At 36.4% G+C, this 13,951-nt stretch overlaps 1 protein-coding gene across 7 annotated transcripts in view; it reads left to right on the top strand.

Annotated features, from left to right (window-relative positions):
• The window catches only part of ANK3 (ankyrin 3), a 2,432,060-nt gene that overhangs the window by 1,572,275 nt on the left and 845,834 nt on the right, over positions 1–13,951 (top strand). For all 7 annotated transcript variants that reach the window (XM_044056400.1, XM_044056402.1, XM_044056401.1 and 4 more), the window contains 2 exons: positions 4,928–5,026; positions 5,116–5,214. In XM_044056400.1, coding sequence (XP_043912335.1) covers positions 4,928–5,026; positions 5,116–5,214 — 198 coding nt within the window. The remainder of the gene's footprint in view (positions 1–4,927; positions 5,027–5,115; positions 5,215–13,951) is intronic.

Below are 13,951 nucleotides of genomic sequence, written 5' to 3'. Positions count from 1 at the left end.
ATTTGTATTGCCATCATCTAGTTATTGCTGGTTTGTTTTAGTACTATTGTCATACATTTTTGTTTTGCCTTAATTTTCAGTTTCCGAGTTTCCATGCATTTTCAAAGAATTGTAAGCTTCAAGGGAAGAGAAGTGTCTTGCTAAGTCTGTTTTCAATGTGCAACTGTTTTGTTTAGCAAATGGTCATAAAAGTTTATGCTATAGAATTTGAAAACAGTGTAACACAATAGGTAGCTCACTTGCTTTTGAAGCAGAAGGCTGTGGGTTCTACTCCCACACCATGTAAATGGATTGCGGATAATGTGTTTCACTGTAAGGGGTAGTAGAGGTTCTGCAGTCTACCTTGGGATAAGATGCCTTGTAACTATGAACCTATTGTTGGTTTGCCATCCATTCCCTATTGCAATATTACCTTTTTTTTAATGTAACATATGCAATTTATTCTTTAAGGGCAGCAGGCACTGAATTTGTAGATGACTTTTACTTCTGCAGAAAGTATGCATGTTGTCTGATATTGAGTGGCCTTTTATGGTTGAAATGTTCTGAAATTGGCAGTGTTGTCATTATCGGTTCATATGTTTTGTTTCATTGCTTACTGGAAAAATGTTCAAAACTACAAATTTAAAACACACACTAACAAGTGATGCTGTATTATACAAAAAATATAATTTAGTATAATCAAGAAAGTGAATCAAAGAACCTATGTAGGTCTGCATGGTCCTAAAATGTGTACAAGGGGCCTGTGGTTGAAAACAGCCCAACAATAACATTTATTTACCACTGGCCAGATGTATTTTCTTTTAATGTGGTTTTCATTGCCATTTCAATTAATGTGAGTTTCAAGGTCAGAGAGTTTTACTATTAATGTGAAGTCTATTTTTATTGTGAGACTATATTGTTTTTTTTAGCAAATGTCTATCAGTGTTTGTGCTATAAAATTTGAAATAAAAGTTTTAAATTAAATCCAAATATCTGTAATTATTGTAGAATTAAAGAAGAAAATACTATGCACACTGACAGTTTTGAAAAATGTTTATGGTAACTATGGAGAAATAACTAAGTAATGGGACACTGGAATGGCTGGGGGGTGCTGTTTGTAGGGGGGCTCAAATCCATTACCCTACCTAGGGCCTCATTTCACCATGATCCCACTCTGGATGTTAGTTAGCGGGATGGCAATCTCTGCAACTATATGTACATATCTTATTCAACATCCCAGGACTGCCAGTTTTCAGTGTAGGAGTGTGGATATCTTCAAGAGTCAACTGCAAATTCAGTACCCCTTGTTTCAGAGGAGTACAATTTTGTGACCTCCCTGATTCACATGGGAAATGTGGTAGTTTTTGTGGAAGGAGTGCTGATGAGGCCCACAGCTATGAATATAGGCAGAAAGCTTCCCTAACATTATGTGTACATTAAAGACTGCAATATTTGCCACATGTTTTCCAAACTCAACTCTGATGTACCTGGTACAGTAAGCTTATGGATTTTACCCCATATTATTTGGTAATATATCCATCAATAGGTAATTTGATTTCACACACATACACACAGCTGATTCCTCTTCTGTTTATTATAAAGCTCACATGCTGTGTCACTCACAAATCCACTTACAACTATTATTATAAGGAGTTCCATAACTTGACAAAAAGAGGTGCTAACTTTCCATACCAAAGATGGTCCAGTTTGAAAGAATGTAACTCTAAAGTGGTGCCACACATATCTCCTTATGTTACAGTTCATTTTTCTTAATGACTAAAACAAAATGAAATACTATGTTGCATTTATCAGTGATTGAACAGGTGCAGGGATAGATGTCTGGATACCAGACTAATTTTAATTTCTATAAAGATGACAGAAATGTCACATTATTGTAGTTCGTAAAAATAGAAAAAAAGGCAGAAAACAAAGCAGTAGCACTTAGCCATTCGAGTCCCTTAATAGAACACAGTTAAAATAATTTAACTTTTGTGCCCAAAAATATTTTAGTGGACTTGAAACTTTTTACACAAAAATTGAACTTTTGCTTATATTTTAGTGAGAATGGCAGTAGGGCCACTCATATTTCTAATGTATACCACACATCAAGAAAGTTCAACTCCCCCTTTGCACCTATATGTTTCGCTGTTTGAAAAAAATAGGAGAATATGAGATTAGACAAGTGTTAAAAAGAAGGTCTGTTCCCAAATGTTTTAGCCTAACAGAAAGTAAAGTAATTTTGTTGAAACATGTTATCAACAATAGGCAGATAAGAGTGATGAAACAGGATAAATGGAGTGGGCTTGTGGTCATGAATTCTAATGACTATGTGATAAAAATGTTTGATATCCTGTTCACTGACACTTATGAAGAGGTTTCTATAAATAAGTGAAATATAGCCTTTTATAACATTGATGTGTTTTTTTAAATGATTGTTTAACAAAAGATGTTATTACACATGGTGAGTTGGATTTTCTTATGGTGACCAACCCAAGAAGTCCAACGATCTTTGGGATACCAAAGGTCCATAAGAATTTATTAGACCCACCCCTGTGACCTAATTATCGATGCAAAGTCATCAAAAACATTTAATTTGGCTTAGCTCATTGACCAGCACTTGAAGCAGGTTGTTGAGGGGGGGGGGTTCATTTATGTAAGGACTTCTGGGTCTTTTTTAGCACTATTACTGAGGACTTATTCAATGAGGACATAATTTTTGCCACTATCGACGTAGCTAATTTGTTCTCTGTCATTCCCCATGACATCGGTTTTGAATGGTTTTATGATTATTTGTGCAGGAATATTGGCTTTGACTATTCTAGAGACAAGTTAAATACAGAATTGATGGAGGTTGTACTTAAGAACAATTTCATTCATTTTGAAGTTCAACTGTTCAAAAAAGTACAGTAGAACCTGGTTATAGCCCAGTGGGAATACAGAAATGTTTTGACTTCCCCTTTTTTTGAACAGTGGTTAATGTATGGATGCTACCTGGATGGCATTATTATTTTTTGTACGGGTAGCATGTATGGCATTTTGGAATTTTTTTGTTATTTGAATAACATAACCTCCTTTTTAAAGTTTGCTATCAATCCTCCTTTTGAATCTGTGAACTACCTGGATGTCACTCTTTCAAAAAATAGACCCTAGCAGAGATTCAAGTCTATGATATTTATGAAAACCACTTATTCTAATTCATTATTGCATTTCAAATTTGGCACCCTGTTCATCAAAAAAGAGCCATAGTAAAATGGCAAATGATAATACTTGTATGTATGGTTTCACAATATTAAGTTTTGCTGGAGAAGACTTCAAAACTGAAATCTATGTTTACGAGTTTGGGATATCCAATTAGTTTTGTCCAAGACGTCATGGGGAAATGATTATCAAAAGAGAACAATTAGTGTTTGGTCCCATTTTAGGGAGACGGTTAGTGGCAGCCAGTGTAGACAACAGGGTGGATTTCAGTAGTGCCTTGGTCCTTACTTATAATTTGGATGCTATGGACTTTAGTGCTGTAATTAAAAGAAATTGGAATGTTTTTAAAATAAGGGGAGAACAATTTAATGTTCTCGGCTCTTCCGCTCTGTCTGTATTTAGAAAAAGGTATTTCCTTTAAAACATTGATTGAAAAAGTAAATGCAGGGCATGAACCTGGGCGGATGATTAAATGTGGTAGATGCACTCAGTATAAGTATATTTTTGAGAGGTCAACTTTTGCTATAGCAGGCTACAGAAAAGTTTGTCTGAATCAGAAATGCTGCTATTACAGCTCCAGGGTTGTCTACCTAGCTCAGTGCTAGGCCTGCTCTTGTTTCTATGTTGGGAATACAGAAAAATCCTTTAAAAAGGCAAATTTATCACATATGTATGACATTGCTAACAACAATTTGAACAATGCTTTGTATAGACATGTTAAGGACAGCTTTTCACATCACTTTAAGTTTTATATCTTAGCGTTGATGATATTACTTGGGGGGAGGGGGGGTCATGCTTGAATTGGAGGGAGCTGAGGTGGCAACCAAAGTTAGATTCCACTAATTGGTATGGTCTAAATGAGATGTCCTCCAAAGGTTTATTGTGGCACCTCAGGTCTTCTCAATATATTTAAAGTATTTTAGTACTGGTTGTACTTTATCTGGTATGTATATGAATGGTTCACAATTATGGTATGTGCTATAGATTCAAACAGCTTTTCCTTGTATTTTAACATTGTTCAACTTCATGTTTTAGACTGTGGAACATTATTCAATGATTTTATTGTTGAGCTAGTACTTGCCATTTCTTTTTGTAGTGTCTAACAGTGGTTAACCATATGTCACTTTAAGAACTCAGTACAGATCAATTTTTTACTTCACGTTGTTGTCTTGTCATCCAATGAGATGTGTTTTAAGGTGGCTTACATCAGTATTTTTCGGAGAGTAAGTGGTATTTTGTTATTCACTCTGATGAAGTCCAGTTCGGACAAAAGTGTTAAATGATTTTAACTGTGTTCAATTAAAGGATTCAAATGGCTAAGTGCTACTGCTTCATTTTTTGGCTTTTTTTTTCAATTTCAAAGTTGGTTTAGAGTTTGATTTTACTTTGTATTATAAAACTACAAACTACAAAAGGTGTTGAAACAGTCATTGCAGCAGCACAAAAGGGCAATTTTGTAGTCTGTGTGTGCATGACAACTTGCAACCATTTATGTACATATTCATTCATACTCTAAAAAATATATTTTTCTGGCATATAATTACTTATAAACATACTTAAATATACTTATTTTAAACAGAATATTTATGTAAAAAGTTTGAATTGTGTTATTTTGCAACCAGTTAAATACAGAGCCATTCCTAAACTAAAACAATACGTTTTTCTGGCTTATAAGTACACTTTTTATTTTTCACAGAATGACAATGTAAATAAAAGATTTGTGTTATCTTTTATTCTATTTTTAATACAGATGGGATACACACCATTACACGTAGCAAGCCATTATGGAAATGTGAAGATGGTACGCTTTCTTTTGAAACAGAATGCAAATGTAAATGCCAAAACAAAGGTGGGTAGTTTTTTTTAGTACTATATTTCACTGATGTAACTCAGTTTAAACCTTAATTTGCTATTAACTTTTTTCTCTACTGTCTGCAGAATGGATACACTCCATTGCATCAGGCAGCCCAGCAGGGACATACACATATTATCAACATTTTGTTGCAGCATGGTGCTTCTCCCAATGAGCTCACAGTGGTAAGTTACTTTAGCCTGGCTGTCATTTTTATACTTTATCCCAACATTATCGTTTAACTAAGTAGTAAGTCACCATCATAAGATATGCAGGTTCCATCAGGTTACTGACGTAATGGACCCATAGAAGTGCATTAATGTTTTAAATGACATGCAAGTGTGAATTATGCTGTGTTTCTATGAAGAATATGAGACTTTAGTGTGAGTTTTAAAGAGGTGCAGTAGGTGTGCTTGTGTGTGTGTGTGTGTGTGTGTGTGTGTGTGTGTGTGTGTGTGTGTGTGTGTGTGTGTGTGTGTGTGCACCTTATGTGAAGGTTGGGTGCCAGGTTAGCAGCTCAACACCATAAAAACTCCACTGCCAATCAGTCTGTGGACCTGTGATCCACTGTGGCAACTCCTAACAGAAGAAGCTGAAAGACATTCAGTGTGTCTTCATAGATATTTAGAACATATCCAGCAGTGTCATGTTTCAGAAGAAGCTAAAGCTTTCTGTGGTATTATACTTTCAGTATGCTGATAGTATACAGTTAAAAAAGAATGGTACATTTTGCAATAAGTGAAAGCAAACATTTCTCTACCAAAATTGAGTATCATAAACACACAAATCTTTGCCATAATCTTATCTTTAGGCCTGTCAGTGAGTAGCTGTTTTAATGATCCTTCCTGCAAGAATAAATTATTTTTTTTTTAATTAATTAAACAGCAATCCTGTACCTTAATCTTAACATCTAACTCTTCAAAGGCCAGTTGTTTGGCTATGATTCTTCACTTGAAGACAGTTGTAGTTGCAGCATACCTCTCTCAACCTCTTAGAAAAGAAATCTGGACAAAGCCATAAGTAATGGGGCCGACAAAGGACCAAAAATAGGGACAATTTTTAAATATTGCTCTTACAAACTTAGAAAATAGATAGAATAACAGGCTTTGCATTAGCATGAATTTTCTGAAGGGTATGAAGTCTGAAGCTCAAATGTCTGTAATTATTTTCTGAATTAAGTCTTTATTTGCCAGTGATTTCCTAGAAAACTACAATTTTATAAAAAAATTGATCAAAAATATGAGGCAGAAATCTGGACATTCTGCAAAAATCACTGCAGTGGAGAGGTATGAGTAACAGCAAATTGTTTTCTTTACTACTATATGAACCTAATGTAACTGAGCAGGCTGTACTGTTTTCAGTGACATTAACAGACATAAGTGTCACGCCTGAAAAAATGCTGGCTAGGATTATTGCACTTGTGAGCTGCAAATAAATAAATATAAAGTAATTCTATGATTTTTAAAGAATATAGGATACCAGTATTCAAAATACCAAACATCCACCCCAATACTTTCCATATTTAAAGACCACCTAATAAATAGCCCAACACTAGACATCATTTCCTGTAATAACTATCAACCTACTTATTATAGATATACCAGCTCTAAAACCAGAAACTATTACAGACTCAGATAAATTTTTGAAACTCTCACTACACACACACACACACACACACACACTGACCTAATAATAGCTGGTGACATCCATCCTAACCCTGGCCCATCCACCCTTAACAGAACAAGCCCCCTCTCAGCTTACCTCCCCAAAACAACACCTATTAATAAGCCCCTCAACTCACTATTGGTTTGCCACCTTAACATCAGAAGCCTAAATAACAAAGTGCATGAACTACATGCCCTCCTAGCCACTCATTCCCCTGATATACTCTGTCTATCAGAAAATGGCTAAAACCTTCAACTTCTGATAATGAAATCTTACCACCCAGGTATTATATTCTTAGGTTAAATAGGTCTACTAGGAAAGGGGGTGGGGTAGCTGTATTTAATAAATTTTCTCTCAATGTTTCCATTGACCTCTTACATCCTTGTCCAACAAACAATGCAGACGTGCTATCCATTAAACTATAAATAAACAGTAACAAATGTATCAGGATTGTATGCCTGTATATCCCTCCTGGGAACAATGTAACTACCCTAGAATGTATCAACTCATTGTCCAGTAACTGCCCTCAGGAATCAATAGTACTTGGTGACTGCAACATACACTGGAACACCTACTCCTCTTAATCACCCTCCACCCACATTAACCTCTATGGGTTTACTCAAACCATTTCAACTCCTACCAGGATAGGTAAACCTAGCAATAAATAAAGTATACTAGACTGGATACTTAATTCCCATCCCCAATTGTATACCTCAGGTGCCCTTCCTGATGATTTGAGTGATCACTTCCTTACCTATATAATTAAGTATAAAGCTGTAGAACACCATAATCCCATTCCCAGAACTATAAGAACCAAGAAAAACTTCAACCTAGTCAACTTTCAAGAAGAACTTAAATCTTGTAACTGGTAAGACCTAAAACAACTACCCCTAGAAGTAGCTTACTTCAATAATAAATTTCTTGAAATCTTGGATTATCATGCTCCCATACGCTCCATCAGAGTAAAATCAAAAATTGCACCATGGCTTATTAATTAAACCAAGTCTGAATTGCCCTTAGAAATAAAGCCTGGACCCTATGGTGCACCACAAAAACTCCCCTAGATCAAACTAAGTATTGGCAGCTAAGAAATGAAACCAAAAGATCTGTCTTACTTGATAAGAAAAATATTACTTCCATTTACAACAGAAAAATCATAACAACCCAAAAAAGTTCTGGGCAAGTATAAATAGACTAATCCACCCCACCCCCTGCAGCCACCTCTGATAAATTACCCAAGTATGTTGCAAACATCTTCAGCTGCTTTTTCACCGAGACCATCCAATCCCTAGCTAGTCAACTGCCTCCTACCTCCCCTATTACAAATCTCTGTACTTCAAATTCCCAACTCTTTTAGATTTCATCCAGTTGATACTTCATTTATTCAAGCTCTACTCAAAAAATTAAAACCCACGACCTTGTCAGCCGACCATCTCCCCGCTGAGTATCTGCAAAAACCTGCTGATACTATAACCTATATTATTTCCATTCTTGTCAACTGGTCCATGGCAGAAGCCTCTATCTCCTCCATCTGGAAGACATCCTGTGTTATTCCACTCCATAAAGGTTGAAGTTCCACCAAACTATCCAATTTTCGTTCAATAGCCATACTATCTCCGCTTGCCAAACTTTTGAAAAAATGTATCCAAAAGCAGTTAATGCATCATCTTATCCAAAATAATTTACTGTCCAACTCCCAGCATGGTTTTAGGCCTCATCACTCAACCACTACAGCCCTCCTTGCTTTCTCTAATACTATAAATCATAACCGTAATAACAAACTATCCTCAGCCCTCTTCTTAGACCTGTTCAAGGCATTTGATATGGTCGATCACCACCTACTTATCCAGACCCTAAAAACTATCTACTTAGACATGACTGCTCTCCATTGGTTCCAGTCTTATTTGAATGGCAGACAGCAGGCAGTACTATGGCAGAAGGAACTATCTGCCCTCTTACCTAATTCTCTGGGAGTTCCCCAGGGATCCATACTGAGACCCCTTTAGTTTTCTATATTCATTAACGATCTCCATACTGTCATACCAAATGTAACTTACATACAGTATGCAGATGATTCCACTCTGATATGTTCAGCTTCCTCTGAGTCAGATCTGTGCTCAGAATCTCAGTTAACTTTTAACACAGTTGAAAAATGGCTTTCTGACTGTCGTCTGATCTTAAACCCTAATAAAACTAAGCTGCTACTTTTTACCCCCACCTATAGGTCTAACCCCCTATCATTTTCTATATACTCCAACAATGGCTCCGCAATCTCTCCTGACACCCATACAAAACTATTAGGAGTTAATATCGACAATAATCTTAAATTCAACATACACATTAACAAAACTATTAAAATCATTAATAAAAAACTAGGGTCACATTTACAAGATCAAGCCTTTCTTTACATCAGCCACTCAAACTGCCATTGCCTGCTCTCATTTACTTTCAGCCTTACTATATGCTTCCCCTCTACTGACTAACCTAGGTAAAACAGAACTCAATAAATTATCAGTTTGCTACAATCACATTGCCAGATTTGACACTGGCATGCCTTACAAGACACATCACTGTACCAATCTAAGATCTCTTGGGTGGCTGGAATTACCTTCCCTAATCCAGCTTAACCAGCTGATAGTTGCCTATAAAGTTTTACACCAACCAGAAAAAACCCCAGCACTGAAAGCCATGCTCTACCCTACAGCAATCTGAATACACTTCGATCTTCAAATAAACTACTTGTCCAAACTATCAAAGCTAATAATGCAGCTGGTGCCTGTTTACTAACGATGTAGGTAAAATTTAGAACTCCCTTCCAACAAATATTACCCTAGAACCCTCCATAAGACAAATCAAGGATAGTCTAAAACTATACCTTAAATTACACCGGACTTGCTCATGTTCTAAACCTGACTAATACATTCTTTTATTGTAAAGGAATTACTCCAGTGTTTCTCAAGCACCTTTGAGACTTATAGACCTCAGTTTATGTAAAACTGCTGATTTCTAATGTATCTTTTGCTATTCTGATATACTTTGTAAATATTGTTTGTGTGCCTTATTTTTATGCCTATTCAATGTTTTATGTAGTAAGCTATGTATTTGTTTGCACCTTGGAGTTTTTCTCCCTGGACTTCCGCTGAAAATGGACATATATCCAGTCAGACTGTCCCGGTCAACAAATGTAAAATAAGTAAATATAAACATTATAGATTTAGAAAAATTACAAGAAAGTGATAAAAAATTCTGCAGGCAAATGCCACAGAAGCAGGTAAACAGCCAGCATAATACAGCAAGCTAGCAAAATGCTGAAGCCTAAAAGTAGCTTCATCTATTTAGCGTGTTTAGGGTAACCATTTGAATTGTCAGGACCTGCTAGATTAAGTCTGAAATACAGAGACTTAATGGCCAAAAGAAAGGGCTTGTATATTCTAAGTCTGAGTTGCCTTTTCTCGGAATATTCCCTTTTCTCCAAGGTATGGTGATCTCAGAGTTGGTATATATAAGTTTGAGGGGAGGGATGGAATGCACTTGCTCCCCCTGAAAAAAGAAGTTTAAGGGAGAAGACCAACTTTTGAAATTCACTCTTCTCCTGTGTTGTCGTCTTTTTTTTTTTGGCTTGTCGGCACTTGGCATCTCGAGAGCCAAAATTTCAATAGGGAGCCGTGTTTAAGATAACCTTTTGTAAGCAAATACAGAAAGGGATTCATATCTGTGAGAAAAAGCAAAGCGTCAGAGTACCGCTTGCTGTGTGTTTCCTCACCAAGGCCTTCCAAGTATAGTTAGGCAATCTTTTCCCCCTTTGCAGCAGCTAGAATGTGTCTTGCTGGTGTACACAAGAGGAAGATGGGGCAAAATTATATTTACCAGCCACAGTCAGCCTAGAAAGTCACAAATACTCTGTCTCTGTCTCTCTCTCTCTCTCTCTCTCACACACACACGCACACACACACACACACACACACACACACACACACACACACACATACACACACACACACACACACACACACACACACACACACACACACACACACACATACACACACATTCTCTAGGCAGATTTTGCCATATTACATTACACATGCAATTCATACTGACAGGCTTTAAGACAGGGCAAATAAATCAGCATTCTCTCAGTTCACAGCTGACCCATGTGCTATGTGTCTCCCATGTAAGGCCTTCCAAACACTGACATCCAGATCTGTGTGTATTGCTATTGTCTCTTTGAACTGTTGGGGCCTCTCATATCCATATCACACTCAGTTTTCAGTTCCCACCACCTTTAATGAAAGACTGCTTCATGTGCATTACTAACCTTTTCCTTGGCTGACAGTATGCAGGAGTTTGAGTGCCTTTGGAATCTCACTGGATTTCCCCTAAACATTGAACAGCTCCCTGTACCTTATAACAAGACATTTCATAGCACTACTGTAAATAGTAATTCATTTTTCTGCATTTTTTTCATTCATGAACAAATTATTTAAAACCAGTCTGTAATATAGGACAGACCTCACACTGAACCCACAAGTCTAACAGCATTAGTTCTGAGGTAAACAGTCTGGATCAAAGGACAGAATCCTTATCATTATGAGAAATATGTTGCATACTGATTGAAGAATGCATATATATTACAGCATCTTTGTGGTTACTTAAACTTGCTTAAAATTAGATATGGGGATGAATTTAGTTTCCTGGAAATAAGACTGAGATCATGTGTCATTTCTCAATTAAGTTTGCTGCAACCACATTAAAAGAAGCACACACATGTTGGTGACTGCTAGTGGAAATATCAGGATAGAACGACCAGGAAAGCACCTAATCACTGACCCACAGCCATTCCTAAATCCAGATTGGTGTAATATAAACTGTGTGCAGTAGTATATATATCATATAAATACTACTTTATTCTTTGTTGGTAAACAGTTCGTTCAGTTCGTTGTTACTTTTGAAGCTGTAGGGCTTTCTGTGTTTTTTTTTTCATTTCTAATCAGTAATTCTGTAAGTGCCTGTCGAGAGTTCATGTAATACAAAATGCATTACACAGCACAAATACAAAGCAGCAACATATAATGCAACAACTGGGAATGGGCTAGAAATACCCAAAATGAAATAAATTTGCCTTTATTTGAATGGCAGCTTTGTACTCAGGTTTATAGGTGTGTAAGGGGTGAGAAGTAGAGTGATGTAAAGGTGATTGTTAAGGTATCCCCAGCAGGTGTGCTCAGCTCACTCATGCAGCATTCCTTCTGAGAGAAATTCCCAAATGTTTTAGCCTAACAGAAAGTAAAGTAATTTTGTTGAAACATGTTATCAACAATAGGCAGATAAGAGTGATGAAACAGGATAAATGGAGTGGGCTTGTGGTCATGAATTCTAATGACTATGTGATAAAAATGTTTGATATCCTGTTCACTGACACTTATAAAGAGGTTTCTATAAATAAGTGAAATATAGCCTTTTATAACATTGATGTGTTTTTTTAAATGTTTGTTTAACACAAGATGTTATTACACATGGTGAGTTGGATTTTCTTATGGTGACCAACCCAATAAGTCCAACGATCTTTGGGATACCAAAGGTCCATGAGAATTTATTAGACCCACCCCTGTGACCTAATTATCGATGCAAAGTCATCAAAAACATTTAATTTGGCTTAGCTCATTGACCAGCACTTGAAGCAGGTTGTTGAGGGGGGTTTTCATTTATGTAAGGACTTCTGGGTCTTTTTTAGCACTATTACTGAGGACTTATTCAATGAGGACATAATTTTTGCCACTATCGACGTAGCTAATTTGTTCTCTGTCATTCCCCATGACATCGGTTTTGAATGGTTTTATGATTATTTGTGCAGGAATAGTGGCTTTGACTATTCTAGAGACAAGTTAAATACAGAATTGATGGAGGTTGTACTTAAGAACAATTTCATTCATTTTGAAGTTCAACTGTTCAAAAAAGTACAGTAGAACCTGGTTATAGCCGAGTGGGAATACAGAAATGTTTTGACTTCCCCTTTTTTTGAACAGTGGTTAATGTATGGATGCTACCTGGATGGCATTATTATTACTCCTTTTCAGCTCTTCCAGCTCCCAGGGCTACTAATCAAACCCAGGTCATCCTGGTAAGAGTCAGGGTTTCATCCTCTAGTGGCACAGAACTTTCAAACTTCACAGATTTTGTTTTAAAAGTCTGAATGTATATGCGACATCGTTGCATTCTAGCAACAAATGCTCCACGTAAATCCATTTTACTGATTTCACTTACTTAGCACTTAATACAGAGACTGTGTGGTGCCTTGACATGTGTCTGCTAAAGTACACTGCTCAAATTAACACAAATGTATGTACTTTTGACAGTAGTAGTTATATGGTATGATATTACATCTGAGCAGATACACAGAAAGGCAGTTTCAGCAGTTTTGGCTGTTTTCAGTTGTTTTGTGGGGACATTTAATTTATTGTCCCTGTTTCATCATTTTATGTTTGATGGTTTGACTGTTAGGGAGGTAAAAGGTTTGCTTGTCTGAACTGTGGTTGCAGTTTGATTTTTCTTTGTTAGGAAGCATAATGCTGGAGACAGGAAATTAGATGAAGTATCAGTTTTGGTCTTGTCCTTTGTAGTTGTGTGACTGTGTAGTTAATATCTTAAAGAAAGGGAGTATAGAGTTTTTGAGGGTGGCTTGCTCTTCTAAAAGACATTATTTTACTAGTGATTTCCGGTCTATTTGATGAATGTCTTACCTCAATGGTCTGCATTACTTCAGCATTCATTTAATTGGTTTGGGATTTAATGGTTTGACATAAATCCAGCCCAAGTTGCCAACAGGAGAAAGGGAACTAATGAGATGTCCTGCTTAACAAATCTACATATGTAAGTAAATTGTTATTTGGATATGAAATGCACACCTGTAGCATACCTCTCAACCTGTTAGAGCAAGAAATCTGGATAAAGCCATAAAAAGTGGGACAAAGGCCTCAATATAGGGACAAGTTTTAAGCATTGCTCTTACAAATTTAGAAAGTTGATAGAATAACAGGTTTTGCATTAGCATGAATTTTCTGAAGGATATAAAGTCTAAAACTCGCATGCCTACCATTATTTTCTAACTTCAGTATTTAATGATTTGTCACTAATTTTCCTTAAAGCCACAATTCTGTGAAGAATGGACAAAAATTGAGGCAAAAATGTGGGCATACTGTGAAAATCTGTACAGTTGAAAGGTATGACCTGTAGTGATGTTTAAGTATTTTAATAACT

This window comes from Protopterus annectens, chromosome 14.part0, assembly GCF_019279795.1.
Source record: "Protopterus annectens isolate FY-2018-M chromosome 14.part0, PAN1.0, whole genome shotgun sequence".
NCBI classification, from domain to species: Eukaryota; Metazoa; Chordata; order Ceratodontiformes; family Protopteridae; genus Protopterus; species Protopterus annectens.
This window is presented reverse-complemented; position numbering and strand designations above follow the sequence as displayed.